General features: G+C 69.6%; 6 protein-coding genes across 29 annotated transcripts in view; 4 read left to right on the top strand and 2 right to left on the bottom strand.

Moving 5' to 3' along the window:
* Positions 1-1,628, top strand: part of ARHGAP39 (Rho GTPase activating protein 39) — an 88,278-nt gene extending 86,650 nt beyond the window's left edge. For all 7 annotated transcript variants that reach the window (XM_072745857.1, XM_072745851.1, XM_072745852.1 and 4 more), the window contains 3 exons: positions 597-688; positions 890-1,059; positions 1,174-1,628. In XM_072745857.1, the coding sequence (XP_072601958.1) occupies positions 597-688; positions 890-1,059; positions 1,174-1,368 (457 nt within the window). In that variant the 3' untranslated portion in view covers positions 1,369-1,628. The remainder of the gene's footprint in view (positions 1-596; positions 689-889; positions 1,060-1,173) is intronic.
* A 1,030-nt stretch (positions 1,629-2,658) lies between these two features.
* On the top strand, positions 2,659-3,522 carry CUNH8orf82 (chromosome unknown C8orf82 homolog). Its single transcript, XM_072745881.1, has 3 exons — positions 2,659-2,808; positions 2,915-2,963; positions 3,083-3,522. Exons 1-3 carry the CDS (start codon positions 2,659-2,661, stop codon positions 3,520-3,522), a joined length of 639 nt encoding a protein of 212 aa, XP_072601982.1.
* Positions 3,523-3,595: 73 nt separating this feature from the next.
* Positions 3,596-8,198, top strand: LRRC24 (leucine rich repeat containing 24). Of its 3 annotated transcripts, none has more exons than XM_072745861.1 (5): positions 3,640-3,920; positions 5,646-5,978; positions 6,090-6,368; positions 6,466-6,634; positions 7,160-8,198. In XM_072745861.1, the coding sequence occupies exons 2-5, from the start codon at positions 5,811-5,813 to the stop codon at positions 8,074-8,076; spliced, it is 1,533 nt and encodes a 510-aa protein (XP_072601962.1). In that variant the 5' UTR covers positions 3,640-3,920; positions 5,646-5,810; the 3' UTR covers positions 8,077-8,198. The 3 variants fall into 3 exon arrangements, with proteins under 3 accessions (XP_072601964.1, XP_072601962.1, XP_072601963.1); XM_072745862.1 differs by lacking the exon at positions 3,640-3,920 and adding an exon at positions 4,785-5,427; XM_072745863.1 differs by having other exon boundaries at positions 3,596-3,920; positions 5,646-6,321.
* Positions 8,199-8,490: 292 nt separating this feature from the next.
* LRRC14 (leucine rich repeat containing 14) lies at positions 8,491-12,249 on the bottom strand. 7 transcript variants are annotated; one of them, XM_072745868.1, is made up of 5 exons: positions 12,200-12,227; positions 11,912-11,942; positions 10,403-10,756; positions 9,647-10,248; positions 8,491-9,557 (listed from the first exon to the last, which is right to left on the bottom strand). In XM_072745868.1, the coding sequence occupies exons 3-5, from the start codon at positions 10,571-10,573 to the stop codon at positions 8,990-8,992; spliced, it is 1,341 nt and encodes a 446-aa protein (XP_072601969.1). In that variant the 5' UTR covers positions 10,574-10,756; positions 11,912-11,942; positions 12,200-12,227; the 3' UTR covers positions 8,491-8,989. The 7 variants fall into 7 exon arrangements, with proteins under 7 accessions (XP_072601969.1, XP_072601966.1, XP_072601967.1 ...); XM_072745865.1 differs by having other exon boundaries at positions 9,647-10,231; positions 12,200-12,215; XM_072745866.1 differs by lacking the exon at positions 11,912-11,942 and having other exon boundaries at positions 9,647-10,231; positions 12,200-12,249.
* Positions 12,250-12,370: 121 nt separating this feature from the next.
* RECQL4 (RecQ like helicase 4) lies at positions 12,371-18,541 on the top strand. Of its 4 annotated transcripts, XM_072745850.1 has the most exons (23): positions 12,371-12,521; positions 12,599-12,632; positions 12,705-12,802; positions 12,896-13,039; positions 13,248-13,828; positions 13,916-14,015; positions 14,087-14,231; positions 14,328-14,438; positions 14,527-14,658; positions 14,743-14,835; positions 14,916-15,052; positions 15,401-15,484; positions 15,561-15,740; positions 15,813-15,992; positions 16,066-16,207; positions 16,284-16,543; positions 16,631-16,913; positions 16,993-17,122; positions 17,204-17,373; positions 17,466-17,646; positions 17,715-17,868; positions 17,989-18,097; positions 18,204-18,541. In XM_072745850.1, exons 1-23 carry the CDS (start codon positions 12,438-12,440, stop codon positions 18,326-18,328), a joined length of 3,657 nt encoding a protein of 1,218 aa, XP_072601951.1. In that variant the 5' UTR covers positions 12,371-12,437; the 3' UTR covers positions 18,329-18,541. The 4 variants fall into 4 exon arrangements, with proteins under 4 accessions (XP_072601951.1, XP_072601948.1, XP_072601949.1 ...); XM_072745847.1 differs by having other exon boundaries at positions 12,705-13,039; positions 14,087-14,213; XM_072745848.1 differs by lacking the exon at positions 15,813-15,992 and having other exon boundaries at positions 12,705-13,039; positions 14,087-14,213.
* Positions 18,542-18,618: 77 nt separating this feature from the next.
* MFSD3 (major facilitator superfamily domain containing 3) lies at positions 18,619-20,936 on the bottom strand. 7 transcript variants are annotated; one of them, XR_011999272.1, is made up of 5 exons: positions 19,783-20,936; positions 19,338-19,643; positions 19,109-19,233; positions 18,932-19,041; positions 18,619-18,834 (listed from the first exon to the last, which is right to left on the bottom strand). XR_011999272.1 is itself a non-coding variant. In XM_025987556.2 (5 exons), the coding sequence occupies exons 1-5, from the start codon at positions 20,465-20,467 to the stop codon at positions 18,755-18,757; spliced, it is 1,119 nt and encodes a 372-aa protein (XP_025843341.2). In that variant the 5' UTR covers positions 20,468-20,579; the 3' UTR covers positions 18,619-18,754. The 7 variants fall into 7 exon arrangements, 2 of the variants coding, with proteins under 2 accessions (XP_025843341.2, XP_025843340.2); XR_011999273.1 differs by having other exon boundaries at positions 18,932-19,012; XM_025987556.2 differs by having other exon boundaries at positions 18,932-19,012; positions 19,338-19,485; positions 19,783-20,579.
* Between the last annotated feature and the right edge of the window lie 566 nt (positions 20,937-21,502).

Below are 21,502 nucleotides of genomic sequence, written 5' to 3'. Positions count from 1 at the left end.
CCCTGCCCCAGCCCTGGGTTTTGGAGCCAGGAGACCCATGCCCCTGTCTGGGGATAGCCAGAGAGGACCCCACAAGAGGCTGTCCTGTGGGTGGGGAGGAACATCCTGGAGCTCACGGGCCATTGTGCAGCCCGGAAAGGCAAGGCAGGTCCCCATCCCCAGGGGGCAAGTCAAGGAACCCCCACCCCGGGTGTCAGCATGCCTGAACTTAGGAGGGTCAGCCGGGGACGATGTCTCTGTAAAGATGGCCAGTGGGGTCCCAGAGGGCACTTGAACCGCAGGGACCCTAGGCAGGCCTGCAACAGGAGTCTGGGCAGCAGCCAGCAGGTGGTGCTCACCTATGAATAGGGATGACAGTCCCTGCCCCATGGGGAATAGCACAGGGCCTGCTACCTGCTGTCAGGACTCACCTCCCCGAGAGGAGAGCTGGGAAATGAGGCTTGTGGGTTTGAGCCTCAGTGGCCCCACTGATGAAGGCATCGGTGGGACGGTGGCTGTCTCTCTCCCCGATGGAAGAGAGGCTGGGCCGCATGGGGAGGAGCCTGACCCAGGGCAAGGCAGAGTCCTCCTCGGTGAGACCCACCTTTGCTCCACAGAGTGCCCGGGGACATTGATGAGGTGAACGCCCTGAAGCTGCAGGTGGACCAGTGGAAGGTGCCCACAGGCCTGGAGGATCCCCACGTCCCTGGTGAGCCCCCATTCCGCTAGGACGCACGGCCCCCCCGGGGCCTCCCTCGGGCCTTGCCTGCACCTGCCCTCACCCCTGCACGATCCGCCAGGGCCTGGGTGCCTGGGTCTGTGCAGCCTACCTAGGCCCGGCGACCCTTTCCCCCTGGGGGGGTGCCCGCCCTGCAGCCGCGCTGAGCGCCACCCCGCCCTGTGTCCGCAGCTTCGCTACTGAAGCTGTGGTACCGGGAGTTGGAGGAGCCCCTGATCCCGCACGAGTTCTACGAGCAGTGCATCGCGCACTACGAGAGCCCCGAGGCCGCCGTGGCCGTGGTGCACGCGCTGCCCCGCATCAACCGCCTGGTGCTGTGCTACCTCATCCGCTTCCTTCAGGTACGCGCGGGGCGCGCCCGGCCCCGCCCCACAACGCGCTCCCGGCCCCGCCCCGCCCCGCCCCGCCCCTCTGGCCGGCCCCGCCCACCCGCCCTGCGCCCTGCGCCCTCGCAGGTGTTCGTGCAGCCCGCCAACGTGGCCATCACCAAGATGGACGTCAGCAACCTGGCCATGGTGATGGCGCCCAACTGCCTGCGCTGCCGGTCGGACGACCCGCGCGTCATCTTCGAGAACACTCGCAAGGAGATGTCGTTCCTGCGCGTGCTCATCCAGCACCTGGACACCAGCTTCATGGAGGGCGTGCTATAGCGCGGGGCCCGAGGACCGCGGGGGGAGCGCGGGGAGCGCAGGGGAGCACGGGGAGGGGGGAGGGAACGCCCCGGCCGCGGAGGCAGCATGCCAGGCCCCCGCCGCGCCCGCCCCGCCCGCCCCGCCCTGCAGGCCCCCGCCCCCGCCGCCCCGCCGCCCCCGCCCAGTGGCCAGTCCCGTGGGCCCCGCCCCGCCCCCGCCCCCGCCGGCCGGTCAGCCCCGAGAAAGTGCCTTCTGTTTCCTGGAGCCAAGTGACACTGCCCCTCCCGGCCGGCCCGAGAGCACACGCCGCCCGGCCCCGGGGCCAGCGCCTCGCCGGGTGTCCGTCCCGGTCGGGCCTGCAGCCGCCGCCGCCCCCCTCCTCCCTCCTCCTCGCCCCTCCCTCCTCCTCGCCCCTCCCCTCTCCCTCCGTCCCCCTTCCCCCCCTCCCCCCTCTCGCCGCTACCTGAGTGTGGCCGCCTGTGCGGAGGCTGCGCGGGGGGGGTAGGGAGCGCAGGGCACTGGACTGTCCGCCACCCGAGCGGGGCCCGGCGGGCCTTCTGGGGGGCGGGCCCAAACCAAAGTCCTCTGGGGTGGGGGGCAGGGCTGGGCAGGCATTCTTGGGGCAGGGTGGGGGAGGGGCAAGAGTATTTTTCTTCGTGTAACTATAAATTCAGATTCTATCCAGCACACCAACCCGCCTGTGTATAAAGATATAGAGGGAAAGATATAAGAACTAAATTTGCTAATGACCTAGTTTTAACCCAAATGCTATTTATCTCTGAGCCGTCCTAGCCTGTCCTCCGTGCGGAGCAAGTTGACATCACTCCTTCGTTTTCTTCGCCACTTTCTTGGCTTCTGACCAAAAACCAAGCCGTGTCCACCCGCGTCTGGGACCCGCGGGAGGAGGGACGGGCCGGCGGGGCGGGGGCACCTCGACTCTCAGTTTGTACATTTTCCATTTTGGAATTTTGAGTTCCGATTGTAAAACTTAATTTCTCCCCAGTTTATATATATATATATATATATTTTTTAGAGTTGAGTTTTTATTTATTAAAAAAAAAAGCCCCGCCTTAGCCGGGAGTCCCCTGCGGCGTCCCGAGCCGCGGGGTCTCCGGGCCAGACTCGCCCTGACGCATGGACCCCAGAGGTGGCAACACTTCGTGTGAATAAAGTACTACGGACACGTGGAGGCTGCGTGTGCTGTTGTGCGGGCCCCAGCGGCGCGCGGGCTTCCGGGGGGCGGGGCGTGACCCCGAGTCCGGCCGCCGGGGGGCGTGTCCCGGGCCGCCGCTTCCGGCGCGGGAGGAGATGTGGCGCGCGTGCGGGGCGCTCCGGGCGCGGCCCCCGGGGGCCCGGGCCTGCGGCGGGGGCGGGGGCGGGGTCGTACCGTACGCGCAGGGCCAGGCCCCGGAGCCCCGGACGCGGGAGTACTTCTACTACGTGGACCACCAGGGCCAGGTGGGCGTGCGGCGGGGCGGCGGGGGCGGGCGGGCGCGGGCCGGGGCTCCGCGGGGGGGAGGCCAGCTCCCGCCCTGGGCGCACTCACGGCCGCCCCCGTCCGCAGCTTTTCCTGGACGACTCCAAAATGAAGAACTTCACCACCTGCTTCAAAGGTACCGCTGCAGCCGCCCCCCGCCCGCGCCCCTGCGGCAGCGCCCGGGGCCGCGCAGGGCGAGCCGGGCCGGGGAGGGGCCCCGCGGCCGCGCGCAGCAACCGAGTCCTTCCCCTCCAGACCCACAGTTCCTGGTCACCTTCTTCTCCCGCCTGAGACCCAACCGCAGCGGCCGCTACGAGGCCTCCTTCCCCTTCCTCTCGCCCTGCGGCCGGGAGCGCAACTTCCTGCGCTGCGAGGACCGGCCGGTGGTCTTCACGCACCTGCTGGCCTCGGGCCCCGGGCCCCCGCGGCTGTCCTACTGCGGCGGCGGGGACGCCCTGGCCGTGCCCTTCGAGCCCGCGCGCCTGCTGCCCCTGGCCGCCAACGGCCGCCTCTACCACCCGGCGCCCGAGCGTGCGGGCGGCGTGGGCCTGGTGCGCTCCGCGCTGGCCTTCGAGCTGAGCGCCTGCTTCGAGTACCCGCCCGGCGCGGCCGCACCCTCGCACGTGCGCTGGCAGGGCCGCCGCCTCGCCCTCACCATGGACCTGGCCCCGCTGCTGCCCGCCGCGCCGCCCTGAGCCGCCCCCCCCCCCCCCCCCCCGCCCAGCCGCGCTCCGCTGCGCACGCGCACCCGGAGAGCGCGCCGGCCGAATGCGCGTGCGCGGCAGAGGTGCACCGCGGCCCCGGTCCGCCCGGCGCTGTCCGAGGTGCTGCCGCGTCCGGGGCCGCGACCGCGAGGAGGGGCGGAGTCGCGGCCCCTTCCGCTCCCTCCGCTCGCCTCGGGCCTCGGGCCTCGGGCGGCCTCCACTTCGGGCCTCGCTCGCCAGGGACGCCGCGGACGCCGGGCCGGAGGCGCGGGGGAGGGGGGGCTCCAGTGCGCGTGCGCGAGCGGCGCCCGCCCCTCCCCCGCCCAGCGCTGCTCGTGGGGCCGGAGCACCGTGGGCTCGGCGGGGGAGCCGCGCCGCCGGAGCGTCAGGTGAGCGGGCGCCCGATCCCAGGTCAGCGGGCGTGGGGGCGGGATCGCGGCCGGGCCGGCCCTGCCCCGCGCGCACCGAGAGGGGGAGGCGACCTGGCAGGGGCCACGCCCTGCCCTGCCCTGGGACAGACCCGCGCTGGAGGGGGAGCAGGTGACACCGCGAGGAAATCGAGGCCCGCGGCTCGGGCTCCGCCCCAGGGGGTCGCGGGGCTTCCTCGGCCCTCCGGTCCCCGCACAGATGGCGCGCTGGAGTCGGTGACAGCCGTCGCTGAATCCCGTGCGTGACGCCCCGCCCCCTGCCCAGCCGATTATAGGGCCGCTCGCCCGCCGGGTAAAAGGATTTCGGGGCTGGCCTGCCCACCCCTTCCCGCCCCGGCCCTCTCCCTGCTCGGGCCCCTGTGTCCCAGTCAGCGCGCAGGGCCGTCCCTGGGAGCAGCAGTGCCCGGAATCCTAAGGAGGAAGCCGCGAAGCTCCTCTGCTTGAGGACTTGCCGCCCAAGGCCGCTGGGGCAAGGCTCGGGGCAAGCCTTTGGCTCAGGGAGCGGGTCCCAGGAGCCCGAGGATGCCTTCCCGTCCTTGGGGTCCACACACACCCTCAGACCCCCCGGGAACTGCCCTGCTTGGGCCAAAGCTATTGCATTAAAACTTTTGCTGTGCGCACTTCATTTCTAGTGACTTTAAATAATTACGTGAGTTACAATTTAGAGCACGATTTGAACAGACACCAAGGCCACCTGGTGCCTTCCCACAGGACTCACTCCTGCCGGCAGGGTCAACGGGCAGGTGTTGAAAGGGGAACGTTTGAGGGCGGGCTACAGGCAGGAGACCGCACACCCCGGTTTGCTGCCCCTGCTCCAGACTAGCTGGCTTCTCAGCCCGGGCCCCACCTTTAGCACCGGACTTCCCGCGCCTGTACCTAGACCCGGGCCTTCCGCTCGCCAGGCCCACAGGCGCGTGAGCATAAGCCCCCGACGCTAGGCGTCCCTTCACAATTCAGCTCGCTGCTCCCAGAGCCGCGTGGGAAATGGTCCTACAAAACCAGTTGGTGGCCCAAGGCCCATTCTCACAACCCAGCTGTTCCACAGCCCAAAAAAGAGAAGCACCTTCCCGGGAGCCAGCGGGGAGGAGGACGTGGCTCCTCAACTGAGGGTCCTGTCGTGTGCCACGTGCCCCCACTCTAGCAAGCTCCAAGACCCACCCTCAGCCGCCAGGGGGCAGGGGCTGCACAAAGCTGTGCTCGCGTTTTCCTGTGGCGGTTGGCTCCCGGGATGGGGACCACAGCACGGGTTCCAGGGACAGGACTGGACTTCATGCGGGGTCACACAAGGACACTGCGCCTTGTCTTGGGGGCACAAGCCTCACGCTCTGGACTCGGCTCTTGGAAGTTCCGGAGGAGAGCCCGCGTGGACAAGCGGAATCGCCTTCCCAGAGCCTGTCCCCCTTCCAGCCTGGGCTTGGCTACCTGGCCCGGGGCCTCCCACCGTCATGTCCCCAAGCCCACACCCCAGGCAAGCAGCGGCTAGAGCGGAGGGAAGCCTGAGCCCGGTACTGCCAGGCAGGAAGCCCCTTAGGAGAGCTGGGAGAGGGGGCTCGGGCAGGGCGGGGCCTACCACTGGGAACAGCAGGAACTGCAGGTGGAAGCCGATGCCCCAGATGTCAGGACTGTTCTGGTCAAGTTTTTTTTTTTTTTTTAATCAGTTGCTTGAACTCATTTATGACTTTTCAGATATTGCACCCGGGGTGCGGGCCTCCATCCACGTTCTCTGGCTCTCAAGTGTCAGGGTCCGGCCCGCTGACCTGTGTTTCAGGAGGCACATCCCATCCGGGCTGGACTATTCCGAGGCCCCGCTGGAGGCCGCAGCTTCGCGGTCGGCGGCCGGTCCCGCGGGAGATGGCCCCGGGGGCGCCCACGCTGCTGCTGCTGTGGCTGCTGTGGCTCCCCGGCTGCCCGCCCCGCGCTGCCGCCTGCCCGGCCGCCTGCCGCTGCTACAGCGCCACGGTGGAGTGCGGCGCCCTGCGGCTGCGCGGCGTCCCGCCCGGTATCCCACCCGGGACGCAGGTGGGCACCGCGTGGGGCCCGCGGCCCGGAGGGAGGGGCGTGTGGGCGCCCGGTGGGGGAGGGAGCCGCCTCCGCGGCGTGAACAGCCCCCGACCTCCCTCCGGCCCGCAGACGCTGTTCCTGCAGGACAACAGCATCGCGCGCCTGGACCCGGGAGTCCTGGCGCCTCTCGCCGCCCTGCGCCGCCTCTACCTGCACAACAACAGCCTGCGCGCCCTGGAGCCCGGCGCCTTCCGCGCGCAGTCCCGCCTGCTGGAGCTGGCGCTCACCGGGAACCGGCTGCGCGGCCTGCGAGTCGGCGCCTTCTCGGGCCTGGCTCAGCTGCGTGCGCTCTACCTGGCGGGTAACCAGCTGGGGCAGCTGCTGGACTTCACCTTCCTGCACCTGCCGGTGAGGGGCGCGGGCGGGGCGGCTGGCGCCGGAAGGGCCGGCCCGAGCCGGCGCCCGTCCCCTGGGGCCCCTTCCCTGATGCCCGCTGTCCCTTCAGCGACTGCAGGAGCTGCACCTGCAGGACAACAGCATTGAGCTGCTGGAGGACCAAGCCCTGGCGGGGCTCTCCTCACTGGCGCTGCTGGACCTCAGCAGGAACCACCTGGGAACCCTCAGCCGCGAGGCCCTCCGGCCCCTGGCCAGCCTGCAGGTCCTGCGCCTCACAGGTACCCCCGGGGGTCTCGTGCGGGGCATATTCCGGGCGCAGGCGGGTCAATAGCAACAGGCCCGGGGGCGGGCCGGGGCGGGCCGCAGGGGCTCCCAACTGCAGACCGTCCCACCCTCCTGGGGCCTGGGCCCCGCCCGCAGCCGCCCCGAAGGCTGACGGGAGCGCGGCGCTGGGGCAGGCGCGGCTCGGGGAGCTTGCCCACGCCGGTCGGAGATGCTCGGAGTCCCGGGCAGAGACGAGGGGCTGGCCGGCCTTGGGGCCACCAGCGCAGGCAGGCAGCACCTGCAAGGACGGCCCGGCCGGCGTTTCCAGGACTTAGCGGCTGACGGACCGCGGGGTTTAGTGCTGCGGCCCGTGCGTGCGGGCGCCAACGCTTCCGCCCGGATGATGGGGTTGGTTCCAGGCAGAGACTTCAGAGCAGCAGAGGCTGAGAGATGAGGCGGGCGGGGCGGGGCGGGGCCGCGCAGCCACAGGGGAGGGGAGAGCCTGCCCCCAGGAGCCAGCGCCCCTGCTCTGCCCGCAGAGAACCCTTGGCGCTGCGACTGCGCCCTGCACTGGCTGGGAGCCTGGATCAAGGAGGGCGGCCAGCGGCTGCTCAGCTCCAGGGACAAGAAGATCGTGTGCGCCGAGCCCCCGCGCCTGGCGCTGCAGAGCCTCCTGGACGTTTCCGGCAGCAGCCTCATCTGCATCCCGCCCTCGGTGCACGTGGAGCCGCTCGAGGCGACGGCCAACCTGGGCGAGGACCTGCGGGTGGCCTGCCAGGCTTCGGGCTACCCGCAGCCCCTGGTCACCTGGAGAAAGGTGGCGCAGCCGCGCGACGGGCAGCCGCGGGCGCAGGCGCAGGCGGAGGGCGGGGCGCCGCGCCCCGGCGGCCCGGGCGGCCCCGACACGGGCAGCGGCATGCTGTTCCTCAGCAACATCACCCTGGCCCACGCCGGCAAGTACGAGTGCGAGGCCTCCAACGCCGGCGGCGCCGCCCGCGTGCCCTTCCAGCTCCTGGTCAACCTGTCCCGGCCGCAGCCGCCGCAGCCCGCGCCGCCGCCGCCCCCGCCCGCCGGGCCCGTCAGCCACGAGCCGCTGCAGGAGGCGGGCAGCATGGCCTTCCGCGCCCTGGGCCTGGCCACGCAGACGGCCGTGGCGGCCGCCATCGCGCTGCTGGCGCTCACGGCGCTGCTGCTGGCCGCCATGATCTGCCGCCGGCGCCGCAAGCGGAAAAAGGCGCCGGGGCCGCCGGGCGAGGGCGCGCTCTTCGTCAACGACTACTCGGACGGGCCGTGCACCTTCGCGCAGCTCGAGGAGCTCCGCGACGAGCGAGGCCACGAGATGTTCGTCATCGACCGCTCCAAGCCGCTCTTCGCCGACGCCCCGACGGAGGCGGCCGACGGCGCGGGGCCCGGGCTCCCGCTGCAACCGCCCACAGCCTACGAGATTCACTGCTGAGCGGCCGGCCGGAGGGGCGGGCGGGCGGGCGGGCGCGCGCTGATGACGTGGGCCGCGCGGGTTGGTCGGCGGAGGGCTCGGCCCGCGCATGCTCCGGCGCGCTCAGTAAAGGGTCGAAGCTGCGCAGTGTGCGGCGAGCCTGTGTGGGGTCCGGGGCCTCGAGGGCGCGGCGCGGGCACCTGCGGACCCCAGCTCTGCGGGGCCGAGGCGGCTCCCTGCACCCCTGCTGGAGGCCGCCCTCTCCTCCGGGCCGCCAGCCCGACGGGGCATCCTTGGGGTGGGCAGGGCGCCGGGCGGTGCAGGCGCCCGGACCGGCTGCCGGGCCAGTGGGAAGCCGGGGGAAGGGGGCGAGGGACGGCAGAGGCAGTGACCAGTCATTCTAACCGGTGAAGACATAAAAAACCACCACAAATGTAAGTTCCAAACACACTGCACGTTTCTACCTTAACGACCCGTCTGGCTCCAAAGCCCACAGGTGGCCTGGGTGCTGGGGCAGGCAGGACCATGAAAAGCCCCAGTGCATGGAGACCCAGTTCTCCTTGAAGCAGGTTCCTGTTCCAACCTCAACCCCGGAGCACGCGGCTCTCCTGGGACGGGCCTAGAGAACACTCTCTCTCAGCTGGCTTGCAGTTGGGACCCTACAAACATTCCAGACAGGATTAGAACCCCAGAGGGCAGCCAAGTGCACCACAATCAAACCTGGCCCGCAGGCCTGGAATCCAGCCCTGAAGCCCACAGTCAGTCAGGGGAATGGGTACAGCGGTGCAGGAAGCTTAGGAAGGCTCAAAGTGCCCAGGAGCAAGGAAACCCGAGCCCAGCGCCTCTGGGTCAGGCCAGGATCTCAGTGAAGGCTCTGTCTGCCTAAGGCAGGGAAGGATCTCCAGTAGCCCTGAACACCAGGACAGCCTGGAGATCATAGGCTGAAGTAGTCTGCAGCCAGGCGCCCATAAATGTCTGTGGTCCAGAGCACATGAGCACGGCCTGAAGCTAGTAGCAGCTGGTGCAACTCGGCCTCCACACGAGCAAACTTCTCCTCATTGATGGAAGCCTCCAGCAGAACAGAAGCAGGCGGTGGCCAGGGCAGGCCCTCATAACAGTCCACGGGGAAGGGGTGCACCACCGTGCGTAGCTCAGCCTGCACCACTGAATCTCGTAGGAGCTCCTTGAGGCCCGCCATGGACAGCGGGTTGCCATAGAGGCCGAGGTAGCGGAGGCTGGTGCAGCGCGTCAGCACGGGGAGTGTGGCCAGCAGCTGGGTATCCGCGAGCTGGCACTCAGTTAGCTCGAGGTGCAACAGTGTGGCTGCTGCCGCCTGCAGTAGACCCTGGAAGGGCTCTAGTTGGCTGCCAGACAGGTCATTGCCACTGAGGTCCAACTTCTTGAGACGGACAGCGTGGGGGCTCTGGGCCAGAAAGCGCAGATCCTCAGGCAGCAGGGCACAGAAGGCCAGCTCCAGGCTCTCCAGGGGGCTCTGCAGGGTACTACAGGGGACATGTGTGGTCACAAACAGGCAGGGCCAGGGGAGGATCTCAGGGGGAAGAGGGGCAGGGTAGCAGTGGGGCTTGCTCACCTGAGCAGCTGGTCCAACCGACCCGAGAGGAGAGAGGAGCCCATGCTGAGCTCCCGCAGACAAGTGAAGCGGCCCATCTGGGCCAGGAAGTAACGGAAGTTGTCCTCACCATCCACAGAGGGCTGCCTGGAGTCCCCGTGCACATAGTGCAGCCGCAGGCTGGCCAGGTGCTGGAAGCGGGCCACATGTGGGATGATAACAGACAAGCCACGTAGACCCAAGTTGTTAAAGCGCAGGTCCACACGGCGCAAGCAGCCTGCGTCCAGCAGCTGCAGCAAAGCCACAGTGTTGCGCATGGGCAGGTCCTCGGCCCGCAGATCCCGGCAGCAGAGCCGCAGGGGACTGCCTACGCTGCTGCGGAGTGCTTCCCGCAAGAATGCGTAAGAGGCTCGGTTCACCCGCAGGTCCACACGAACCTCCACAGGAACAGGGGCCAGCCCAGGCTCCGTAGTCCCGCCTTGCTGCTGTGCTATACAGGTGCGGGCCACTGCCGCCGTGCAGTCCCACATGCTCATGGTGCCGGGGTCCTGCTCCACGCCGTCGTCCAGAAGGCCTGTCATGTCCAGCACCCGCAGGGCATGCTTCCTGGGAGCACGGGTAGGCTGAAGCAGGAGACAAGAGCCCACACCCACTCCCAGCCACCCTGAGACAGAAACAACAGGCCTGTTTCCGCCCTGAGCTCTTGCACTGGCCTGGAACCTCATGGGGGACCCTCTCCACCCCCCAGGCCTGAGGGCCCCCCAGGTAAACCCATACCTGCAGAGAGGCTGTGTGCCAGCCTCGGTCTCCGGGGTGTGGAGCCGGGCTGTCAGCCCCAGGATCACAGCCTGCATGCTCTCTGTGCTGGGGCGCTCCTGCAGCAAGGCCCGACTGCAGTGGGCACATTCCTGCAACAGCTGCTGGAAGCTGAGCAGCGGGAAGGGCCATGTGTGCACCAGCTCGCGAAGCACAACAGTCTTCTTGTCCATGAAGGCCACCTTGAACAGCAGGGGGAAGAGCTCTCGAGGCAGCAGGGGCAGGGCCTGGCAGGCCGCTGGCTGGCACTGGAGCACCTGCCGCGTGCTCAGGAACACAAGCGTGTGCATGGCGCTGGGCCAGGCAGGAAGCCACCTGCAGGGAAGGGCCCTTCAGCAGGGAGGACAGACCCCAGGCCACCACCTGGCCACAGCCTCCTCCATCACTGGTGGTGAGAAAGCCCAGCATGGGACCGGGCACGGAGCTAGCACTCGGTGGAGGACTGTTGCACCGAAGAGCAAGCGTTAAGTGCCTAGCAACGGTCTCAGTGGAAACAGGAACGAGGCCACCCCCCAGTTCCCTCCCTCCAGCCACATGGGGCCTCCTCAGGGAAACAGAGCCCTCAAACAGCACACAAACAGTCCAGCATCACAAACGACGAGCTTGCCTGGATGTGCTTTTGATGGCTACTGCTCTGCGGGGCCTCCCCGCGCACAACCTGTACGTGAGGCCTCCCAAATCACAAAGCTGCTTATCAGAGACCGTCTCTTCCTTGAAGGTAGAATAGAGCTCGGACCTTCCCACACCCCCAAGCGCTGGAGGAGGTAGGACACTCCTAAGGGGCTGTAAACTGCATCACAAGTTGTGTACCGCCCCCCGCCCCCCCAGCTCCTGCAGGTGGTCCTCAGGAACCCAGGCAGCCACTGCACCAGAGATAGCAGCAGAGGCAGAGGCCCAAGGGCGGGAACACGGCGTCCCCACAGGCCTGATCCTCGGGCCCTACCTGCGGCCGGCAGTACTGCCAAGCACCGGGATCCCCGCAGATTCACAGGAAGCAAACCCCAGCCACCAAGGTCCTGGCCACCTGTCTGAACACCCCCTTTCCCCTCGATGACCACGTGATTCCGGAGGCCCCAGGCAGGGAAAGGCTCGGAGGAGGGGAGGCAGCGGCAGAGCAGGGGCCGCGGGAAGCGCCCACGGTGACGGGCACTTGGCCATCAGCTGCGCTCCTGACTCCAGCGGACTTACTGTGGGCCAAACACCGCATCCTCCTCATCCTCAAACTGCTTCCCAGCCACACCCCTGCAAGCACGTCAGAGCACTAAGGCCTAAGCCTTGCCACGCCAAGGTCACGGCCCGCGCGATGCGCTCGGGGCAGGGGAGCTCCGGCCGCACAGGCCCCGCCGCACAGGCCCCGCTCCCCGGCCTCGGGCACGACGGAGGTCCTTCCGGCGCGGGGTCCGGAGAAGCCCCGGCCGCCGCCCCGGCCCTGCTCGGCCTGCAGGCAAATCTCGCGAGGACGACTCATACCTCGCCGCGACAGGACAGCCCCACCGAGCACCTGTCACGAGAGGAAGCGAGAGCAGCCAGTGTGGTCGCCGTGGGACGGGCCCCCGCCCCGCTCCCCGCGGCCTCCGCCCCGAGCCGCGGGGGACCCTCCACGCGACGCCCTCCGCCTCCCGGACGTGCGGCGGCCCCGCGGAGCCGGAGCGCCCGCCCCGCGGCTGCAGGCCCTCCCTACGCCGGCTCCGCCCCCGCCTCTCGGGCGGCGCCGCCCCCAGCGCCCGCGCCGTCCCCGGCCCCGCGGCCCGCGCTCACCGGCCCCGCCGCCGCCGCCACCGCCGCCGGCCCCGCCTCGCCGTCCGCCGCGCCCCGCCCCCGCCTCCGCGCGCCGCGATGACGTGGCCGCCCCCCATTGGCCGCGCCCCCGGGCGCCGCGGATTGGCTGTCCCGCCGCCGCGGCCGAGCCGCCCCGCCTCCCGCCCTGCCCGGCGCCCCCATTGGCCGGCGGCCGCGGCGGCGGGAGGTTCGCGGGCCCGGGCCGGGGTGCGGCGCCATGGAGCGGCTGCGGGACGTGCGCGGGCGGCTGCAGGCCTGGGAGCGCGCGTTCCGGCGGCAGCGCGGGCGGCGGCCGGGCCAGGTGCGGGCGGGCCAGGGGCGGCCGGGCCGGGCCGGGCCAGGGGCGGGCGGCTGCGAGCTGACGGGCTCCCTCCGCAGGAGGACGTGCGGGCGGCGCCGGAGGAGACCCGCGGTGAGCGCGCGGGCCGGGGCGGGGGGGGCGGCGGAGCCCGGCGGCCCCGCTGACCCCTGGCCGCACCCGCAGCGCTCTACCGGGAGTACCGCGCGCTGAGGAGGGCCCTGGGCCGGGCCGGCGGCGCGGGACCCCGCAGCCCCAAGCAGCCGCAGCCGACGGCGGAGGAGGTACCGAGGCCTGGGGGCGCCGGCCCGCCAGCCTCTCCGGGGCACGACCTGGGGCCGGGGGGGGGCTCGGACGCCCGCCGTGTCTCCCCGCAGATGCAGGAGCCCAGCTGCTGGGGGCCGCACCTGAGTCGGGCAGCGACGCGGAGGCCTCACGCCGCCGGCTCTGCGCCAAGCTCTGCGGGGGCCGCGGCCGACTACGGGGCGAGGCTTAAGGCCAATCTGAGAGCCACGCGCCAGGTGAGGGTCCAGGGCGGCCACCGCGCAGCCTTTCTCCCCAACCTGCCCGCACACGTGCCCTTCCGGCGGGAGCGGGGCGACCCGAGACCCTCGGAGCCGACCTCGGGCTCCTCCCCCGCCCCTGTCCCAGGGCGGCCCATCGGGCGGTTTCGGAGGCCGCAGCAGCCCGCACCCGAGCCTCCTTCCTGGTCTGTGCTTCCCCCCTCAGGCTGGGCCAGCCCTGGGCGGCTTCCCCCGGCCTCCACGGAGACTCTCATCCAAGATGCCCTCCCCGGGGCCACCAGGTGCAGGGGCTGCCCCCGTATCTGCAGAAGAAGTCAGCGAGGAGCCACTCCAGCCTCCTGGGCCCCAGCCGAGGCCAGGCCACCTTCGGCAGCTGCAGGCATCCCTGAGCCTACGGCTGAGCTCCCTAGACCCAGGCTGGCTAGAGCGCTGTCACAGTGCGGCCTCAGATTGCCTGGGGGCTTCCGCGGCCCGCCAGCCCAGCCTGCGTGTAGAGGAGTCACAGCCTCTGACTTCGGGGGTCCCGTCGGTCCTTGGAGCCAGCCCTGGCCCCGAGGGTCGAGCCCTGCAGAGAGCTGCAGTCGGTGCAGGGAGCCCTGAAGCTGGCAACAGTCAAGGCAAGAAGCGGAGACGGACTAAGGAACCAGGAGGGGGTCCTGCACAGGCGCAGCAGGACGGTGGCCAAGCGGGACCCCCGCCTGAGGAAGCCGGGGCTGCGGGACCTGCAGAAGACTGTCCAGGAGAACCCCTGAGGGTACAGCCCACCAGTGGTCCCACAGCCGCCAGGTACTACAGCTTTAGCCTCCCAGTGGGGTTACCGTGAAACGAGGCAGGGGCAGGCTTTGGGTACGACCGCTCATACATCCTTTCTAGCTCAGCCATGAGGGACCAAGGTAATTACGTTCGGCTCAACCTGAAGCAGAAACGCTACGTGCGAGGCCCAGCACAACGCGGCAGGCTCCTCCGCAAGCAGGTGAGGTAGTGGTGGGCGCTCTCTTCATCCCTGCTGCCTTTCGCCTAGTGACATTCCTCTGTGGTCCTCAGATGTGGAAGCAGAAGTGGCGGAAGAAGGGGGAGCATTTTGGAGGCGGCCAAGCCCGAGCCACAGCCGATGATTCTTGCTTCCGATGTGGGCAGCTCGGCCACTGGTCATCCCAGTGCCCCCAGTCAGGTGAAGTCTCTGCTCCAGGTGGGGGGTCACACTAACCCTATTTAGAGAAGAGTTGTACTCCGGGGGGGGGGGGGGCAATTGTAGCTCAAGTTAAGCTCCTTGTATCTGACACAGAGCCTACCTGGGGCTCCCAGACAAGCAGCAAGAAGGAAGAGGAGGTACAACCCCAGCTCACCCCGGAGGAGGGCCCCCAGAGGAAGGGCACCACCAGCTGCCGGCTCCCTGGTGAATGAGGGGGCGGAGGGCAGGCTGCGGCCCGCCGGGCTCGTCTGAGCCTGGAGCTCCCACACTACCTTCCCCTGTCTGTTCCCAGTGAGTGAAGAAGACACGGAGCCCGCTGGGCCTGAGCGGTTGGTGACCACGGAGCGGCCAGTGCTGCAGGCCCCCTCTCCACCCCCCACTGTGCCACCACTTTACCCACCAGGGCCCTCGGGGCAGGTGGCAGGTGAGCAGGAGCCTGGCCACCCAGAGCCTTCGCTGGGGGGTGGGGACCACTTGGAGCCGTGTTGGCCAACACCTGTGTCCACAGAGACCCCAGCTGAGGTGTTCCAGGCCCTAGAGCAGCTGGGGCACCGAGCCTTCCGCCCCAGGCAGGAACAGGTGGTCATGCGCATCCTCTCTGGTGAGCTCGGCTGCCCGGGGGGACGAGGCGAGGTCAGGGCCTGGCCACAGAGCAGCAGTACTGACCCCTGGTTTCTCCAGGCATGTCCACGCTGCTGGTGCTGCCCACTGGTGCTGGCAAGTCCCTGTGCTACCAGCTTCCCGCGCTGCTCTACGCCCGGCGGAGCCCCTGCCTCACGCTGGTCATCTCTCCCCTCCTGTCACTCATGGACGACCAGGTGCACAGACCTTGCCCGTGGGTCTTCTGATCCTTTGGGGCTGCTGCTTGTTGCCCGATCAGAGCTACACAGAGCTGCATCAAGGCCTGGCAGTGGCCCAAGGGCAGCTGGGACACGGCTGCTCAGGCAGGATTCCCCCGGAGAAAACGACCCTGGGGAGGGGGCGGCCCGTCTGCTCCCGGGGCTCCTGAACCAAGGCTCCCCAGTGGCCCTGAGTCTGTACTCATGGGGTCCGTGACCTGAGCTTTCCGTTCCTGGGGCGCCCGAGGCCGAGGGCAGCAGCTGTCAGGCTGAGCAGCTGAGGGGCCTGTGAGGAAGGGCCATCCGGTTGTCGCCCTGTACCCGCAGGTGTCCGGCCTGCCCCCATGCCTGAAGGGGGTCTGCATCCACTCGGGCATGAGCCAGAAGCAGCGCGAGTCGGCCCTGCAGAAGGTGAGGGGCCTCACACGGCAGGACAGGCAGGGGGGCAGCCGGCTCTCGGGTGACGCGCCTGACCTTGCGTCTTCAGGTTCACGCGGCCCAGGTGCAGCTGCTGGTGCTGTCGCCCGAGACGCTGGTGGGGGCTGGGGCGGGGATGCCTGGCCACCTCCCTCAGCTGCCTCCGGTCGCCTTCGCCTGCATCGATGAGGCCCACTGCATCTCCCAGTGGTCCCACAACTTCCGGCCTTGTTACCTGCGTGTCTGCAAGGTGAGCCTGAGAGGTGCGCGGGCAGGCAAGGGAGGGGGGTCGGGTCCCTTCACAGGCACTGCTCCCACACAGGTGCTGCGGGAACACATGGGCGTGCGCTGCTTCCTGGGTCTCACAGCCACCGCCACACGCAGCACCGCGAGAGATGTGGCCCGGCATCTAGGCGTGGCCGAGGAGCTGGTCCTCAGGGGGCCAGCCACTGTCCCCAGCAACCTGCACCTCTCTGTGTCTAGGGACAGGGACCCAGACCAGGTAGAGGAGCACCCTGGGCCAGGCAGGGGCACTGCCTTGTGACAGCCCCTTCCTGACCACTGTCCTCCACCAGGCTTTGGTGACGCTGCTGCAGAGTGATCGCTTCCGCGCTCTGAGCTCAGTCATCGTCTACTGCCACAGACGCGGGGACACAGAGCGAGTTGCTGCGCTGCTCCGCACCTGCCTGCGTGAGGCCTGGGACCTCGGGCCTGGAGGTGAGGTCAGCAGGACTGTGCCCCGCGCCCCCCCCCCCCCCCAATCCCAGCCAACCACCTGTGTCTTCCCCCGCAGGCAAGCCCGAGGCTGTCGCCGAGGCCTACCACGCCGGCATGTGTCCGCGGGAGCGGCGGCGGGTGCAACAGGCCTTCATGGAGGGCCGGCTGCGGGTGGTGGTGGCCACGGTGGCCTTCGGGATGGGGCTGGATCGGCCAGACGTGCGGGCTGTGTTGCACCTGGGGCTGCCTGCCAGCTTCGAGAGCTACGTGCAGGCTGTGGGCCGGGCCGGACGTGATGGCCAGCCTGCACACTGCCACCTCTTCCTACAGCCCCAGGTTCTCACCTGCCCCACTCGAGCTCCACCCATCCCACCCCACTCCGCCCCACCCCACAGCCACGCATCCACGGCCATTCTCTTGCAGAGCCAGGACCTGCAGGAGCTGCGCAGACACGTGCACGCTGATGCCACGGACTTTCTCACGATGAAGAAGCTGGTCCAGCGTGCATTCCCGCCCTGCACCTGCACCTGCACCCACGCCCCACGGCCTCCGGAGCAGGAGGGAGCCAGGAGTCAAGAGCAGCCTGTGGCCCCATCCCCGACAGAGGCCGAGCAACCCAACAGCAAAAGCACAGCCCGGTGCCCAGGCCACACGCGGGCACTGCCCATGCGGGCGCTGGTGGAAGCCCTGGACATGTCTGAGGAGGGTGAGGACCTGGGGGCAGGGGTGGGCACACCTCCTCATGCCCATGTCTCCACGGCCCCTGAGCCCTGCTCTGCCTGCAGCCATCGAGACCCTGCTGTGCTACCTGGAGCTACACCCGCAGCGCTGGCTGCAGCTACTGGCACCCACCTATGCCCACTGCCGCCTGCGCTGCCCTGGGGGCCCCACCCAGCTCCAGGCCCTGGCCCGCAGGTGAGCACGTGTCCCACCCCCGGCTGGGGCCCAGGACACAGGACTGGGACTGCTAATCACATGTCCCTCCCCCTGGCCCAGGTGCCCCCCCTTGGCTGTGTGTCTGGCCCAGCAGCCAGCGAACACCACAGGTGGGGGAAGCTCTTCTGTAGAGTTTGACATCTTTAACCTGGCTGACTCGCTGGGCTGGAAGCTGGGCCGCGTGCGGCAGGCTCTCCGTCAGCTGCAGTGGGACCCGGAGCCCAGGATAGGTGCGCCCTGCCCCCAGCCCAGCCCACAGCCCTGCCCAGCCCCTGGGCCTGCTTGCCTCCTGCTTTCCTGTGTCTGATGAGCTCTCTGGCAGGTGCACGTGGGGGCACAGGGGTGCAGGTGGAGTTCGGGGAGCTCGCCTTCTGTGTGTACAGTCCTGGGGACCTGACTGCCCATGAGAGGGACCAGATCTGTGACTTCCTGTACGGACACATACAGGCCCGAGAGCAGGAGGCCCTGGCCCGCCTGCGCCGCACCTTCCAGGCCTTTCTCAGGTAGGGGAGGGGTGGGCGGGGGCTGGGGCAGGTGTAGTGAGCTGCTCTAACGGAACCCTGCCCCACAGCGTGGCCTTCCCCAGCTGCGGGCCCTGCTTGGAGCAGCCTGATGAGGAGCGCAGCACCAGGCTCAAGGCTTTGCTCAGCGGCTACTTCGAGGAGGAGGAGGAGGGTCCAGGGGGCTCAGAAGATGAGCAGGGCCTGGAGCCCGGACAGGAGAAGGTGGGTGCTAGTTCTTCTTGGGGGGATTGTGGATAGAATACAAGCCCGCAGCAGGGTTGGGAGGCCACGGGCACGCATGGGTGTGCACACGTTCACACGCTCCACCACCACCACCCACAGATCCAGGACTGGGAGGACCAGGTTCGCCAGGACGTCCGCCGCCTGCTGTCCTCATGGCCAGACCAGCAGTTCTCAGGCAGGGCTGTGGCCCGTATCTTCCACGGCATCGGTGAGGGCCCGGGAGGCTGGGCTCGGACCGGGCAGGGGCTAGGTGTGGGGCTAGGAGCCAGGCCTGGCCCAGAGTCCTTAGGGCCGCGTCCCCCTTCTCACCACAGGAAGCCCCCGCTACCGGGCGCAGGTGTACGGGCGGGACCGGCGCTTCTGGAGGAGATTCCTGCACCTCAGCTTCCATGCCCTGATGCGCATAGCCACAGAGGAGATCCTGCGGTACGGCCCCTGACCACCCTGCTGGGGCGGGCCCTGCTCCCTCATGTCACGACAGGCATGCGCCGGGGGCTGCGTGGCCAGCGTGCAGGGAGCCCGGTATGGACTTTGTCAGGGGAAAAGGGCACAGATGTCCACAACAGTGACTGACGACCCTGGGCAAGGCCCACCACCAGAAGTGTGGAGGCAAGGATGCCCTAAAATGCAGAATAAAAAACACTCAAGCCACTCTCAGGAGCCCTCTTTTCTGACCAGGCGGCCCCTACGGTGTCGGGACAGTCCTGGCCATCACGCAACCCAGGCAGCTAAGGGCACGCTCAGCTTTATTAGGCAGGCTGGCCACCCAGCTCAGGCCAGGGTGCTGGGTGCCAGGCTCAGATACAGAATGGGCAAGCCTGAGAGGACGAGGAAGAGGGAGAAGCACAGATGCAGCCCCAGGCTGTCAGCCAGGGCTCCGGCCAGCGTGCCCAGAAACAGCTTTCCCAGCAGCTCCAGAGTGGCCAGGAGGCTGTAGTGCGTGGCCTGCAGGAGTGGGGGGGATGAGGTATGCAATCAGGTGAGGGTTTGCCTGGGTCCAGCCCTGCAGCCCCCTGGACGCCCCAGCCACGCCCTCTCTCACCTGCAGGGCACTGGGTGTCAGCTGGCTGCAGCGCATCATCAGGGTGAACGTGGTGGTGGTAACCAGGCCCCCCAGCAAGTGCTGCAGACACAGGCTCAGCAGGGCTGCCCCTGGGAGGGCCGCCATCAGCGGGGCCCAGGGCGCCACACTCCTCCCCTCCCGCGGCCAGCCCCTCACCTCTCAGGGCTGCGCTGGGGCCCAGCCTGAGCCCTGGGCCGTCCAGGTGGAAGAGCAGGGCGGTCTGGCAGGCCAGGCCGCCAAGACGGAACCGGAGCACTGACCTCAGCAGGGGCAGAGGTTGCCTGAGGGGGACACGGGCAGGTCAGGGAGCATGGGGCAGGGCGGGGGCAGGGCGGGGGCAGGGCGGGGGCAGGGGGCCGAGGCGGGCTCACCGGGGCGGGCTCACCAGTGCCGGGACAGCAGGGCCCCGCCCAGGGACGAGCCCACAATGGAGCACAGCACGGCGCCCACACCGTTCCACAGCCCCAGCTCTGGGGTGGAGATGCCGTGGTCCAGCAGGAAGAGCGGGAACAAGCTGCTAGCGCCCTGCTCACCTGTGGGGAGAACGAGCAAGGCTCCCCACCTCCCTCCACCTGGGGCCTCGCTGCCGGGAGACAGCTGGGACGGGGCATCAGCCAAGCTTAGGGTCAGCACGAAGCAGCGCCAGAGACCCGAGGGGTGGTCGCAGCTCCCAGAAGCTGTGCAGCTACAGCTGCAGAAGGACAAGGGGCAAGGCCCGGCTGTGAGCGCCCAGGAGGTGACCACCAAGTGGGCGCCAGGGCTCCCGGGGACCCAGCCGGAGCTCCCCCAGGCTCCCGTCCCTGCCGTGCCTGAGCCAAGGCCTCACTTACCCAGTTTGTAAGTGAGCACAAAGCCTGCCGTCCACAGGGTGCCAGGCATGGCCAGCAAGTCCTGCAGAAGGTGCAGGGTGCGCAGGGGTGCTTCTGAGGGCTGGGGCTGGTGCACGGGCAGTTGCCGCAGGGCCGGCGCGGCCCAGACCAGGGCAGCGGCCAGCCAATAGGTAGCAGCCAGGAGCACGAAGAGCAGGGCCCAGGAGAGCGTGGGAACGAGGGCCAGCAGGCCCCCTCCTGCCAGCACGGCCCCTAGCTTGTAGGCGACCACCTGCACGGTGTTCCCGGGCCCCAGCTCGGCGGGCTCCAGGAGCTGCACGGCCAGCGTGTCCAGGGCCACGTCCTGCACAGCCGCCCCGAGGTTCAGCAGCAGCAGCAGCCCCGCCACGGTGGCGGGCAGCCCCGCGGGGCCGGCGGCGGGAGGCAGGGCGGCCAGCAGCGCGCACACCAGGCCCAGGGCGGCCGTGCTGAGCGTCAGCCAGGCCCTCAGGGAGCCCCGCGTGTCCACCAGGGGGGCCCACGCGAGCTTCAACAGCCAGGGCAGGTACAGCACCTTGGCCAGCGCCACGCGGGTCAGCGACAGGCCCCGCGCCCGCAGCAGCACGGGCAGCAGGCCCGACTGCAACCCGTAGGGCAGGCCTTGCACCAGGTAGAGGCCGGCCAGCGGCAGCAGCTTCCCGCGCATGGCCCGCCCGGTCCGCCCGGGATCCGGCTGGGGCGGGACGAGGCCGCGGAAGCAGCCGCCGCGACAGCGCAGGGCGCGGGGCCGGGCGAGCGCAGCGCGCAGGCGCAGAGCGCGGCGGCCACCGAGCGGCGGGCGGGCCAGAGCGTCGGCTGCCCTCGGGCGCCCCCCGCTGGCCGCGTCCCGGGCCTCGGGGATCGGTCCTCCCAGAGCTGCAGCCCCGCGGCTCCGGGCCCCGCGGGGGCAGGGAGTGGCCCGTGGCCGAGACCCACGTCCGGAGCCCTCGGCCGGAGCCCCGGGCCGCTCTCCCCACCCCTGGCGCCCCGAGCGGCGGCGGGTGAAGCCACCTGTCATCCTACAAGGCTCCCTAACAGGTGGACTGCGGCGGCCACAAGCAGGCGGACCGCGCACGGGAGGTGCTCCTGTGTCCCGCGGCAGGGACAGGGCGGCTCGGCCCCCCAGCCTGGGCCTCCCACGGCCCCTCCGGCCGCACCCCACACGCCCCTCTCCCGGCCCGCGCCCCTGGGTGCCCCAGGGTGGGAGCCACCGCCCGCCTCCAGCGCAAGGGCTGCGTCTGCACTAGGGGTCCCACCTTCAAGCCCAACGCAAAGAAAGCAAGACCCATTCGCTCCCTGTCGCTCCCTCCCGCTCTTGGCACGGCCGCTCCCCCAGCAGCCTCAGGTGGCAGCCGCGTGCCAGCTGCCCATTTAGGAGGAACACTGAGGCTGCCAGCGCCCCCGCCCAGGGGCCTCGCTCTTCTGTCTCGCGCTGCCCGCCCCCGGCCCAGTCCGTCCTCTTGTGCCCGGTGCTGCCAGCCAGTCCAGGAGGGGAGCCAGGCAGGGGGACACCCCTTGGTCTTCCTCAGGCTCCTTCTGATGTGGCCACCTCTGGACTCAGCCCCTGCTTCTTCATCCAGCCCCGCCCCCAGCCGAGCGCCCGCCACACCTCTCACACCTCTGTGAGGCCCGCAGGTGCCGGCCTCCAGTCCAGAGACCACAGTGGAGACCAGCCCTGGGGAGGCGCCGCGTTGGCAGGAAG

This window comes from Vulpes vulpes, unplaced genomic scaffold (genome assembly GCF_048418805.1).
Source record: "Vulpes vulpes isolate BD-2025 unplaced genomic scaffold, VulVul3 u000000671, whole genome shotgun sequence".
NCBI classification, from domain to species: Eukaryota; Metazoa; Chordata; class Mammalia; order Carnivora; family Canidae; genus Vulpes; species Vulpes vulpes.
Note: the sequence above shows the minus strand (reverse complement) of the source record. Positions and strands in the feature narration are given on the sequence as shown.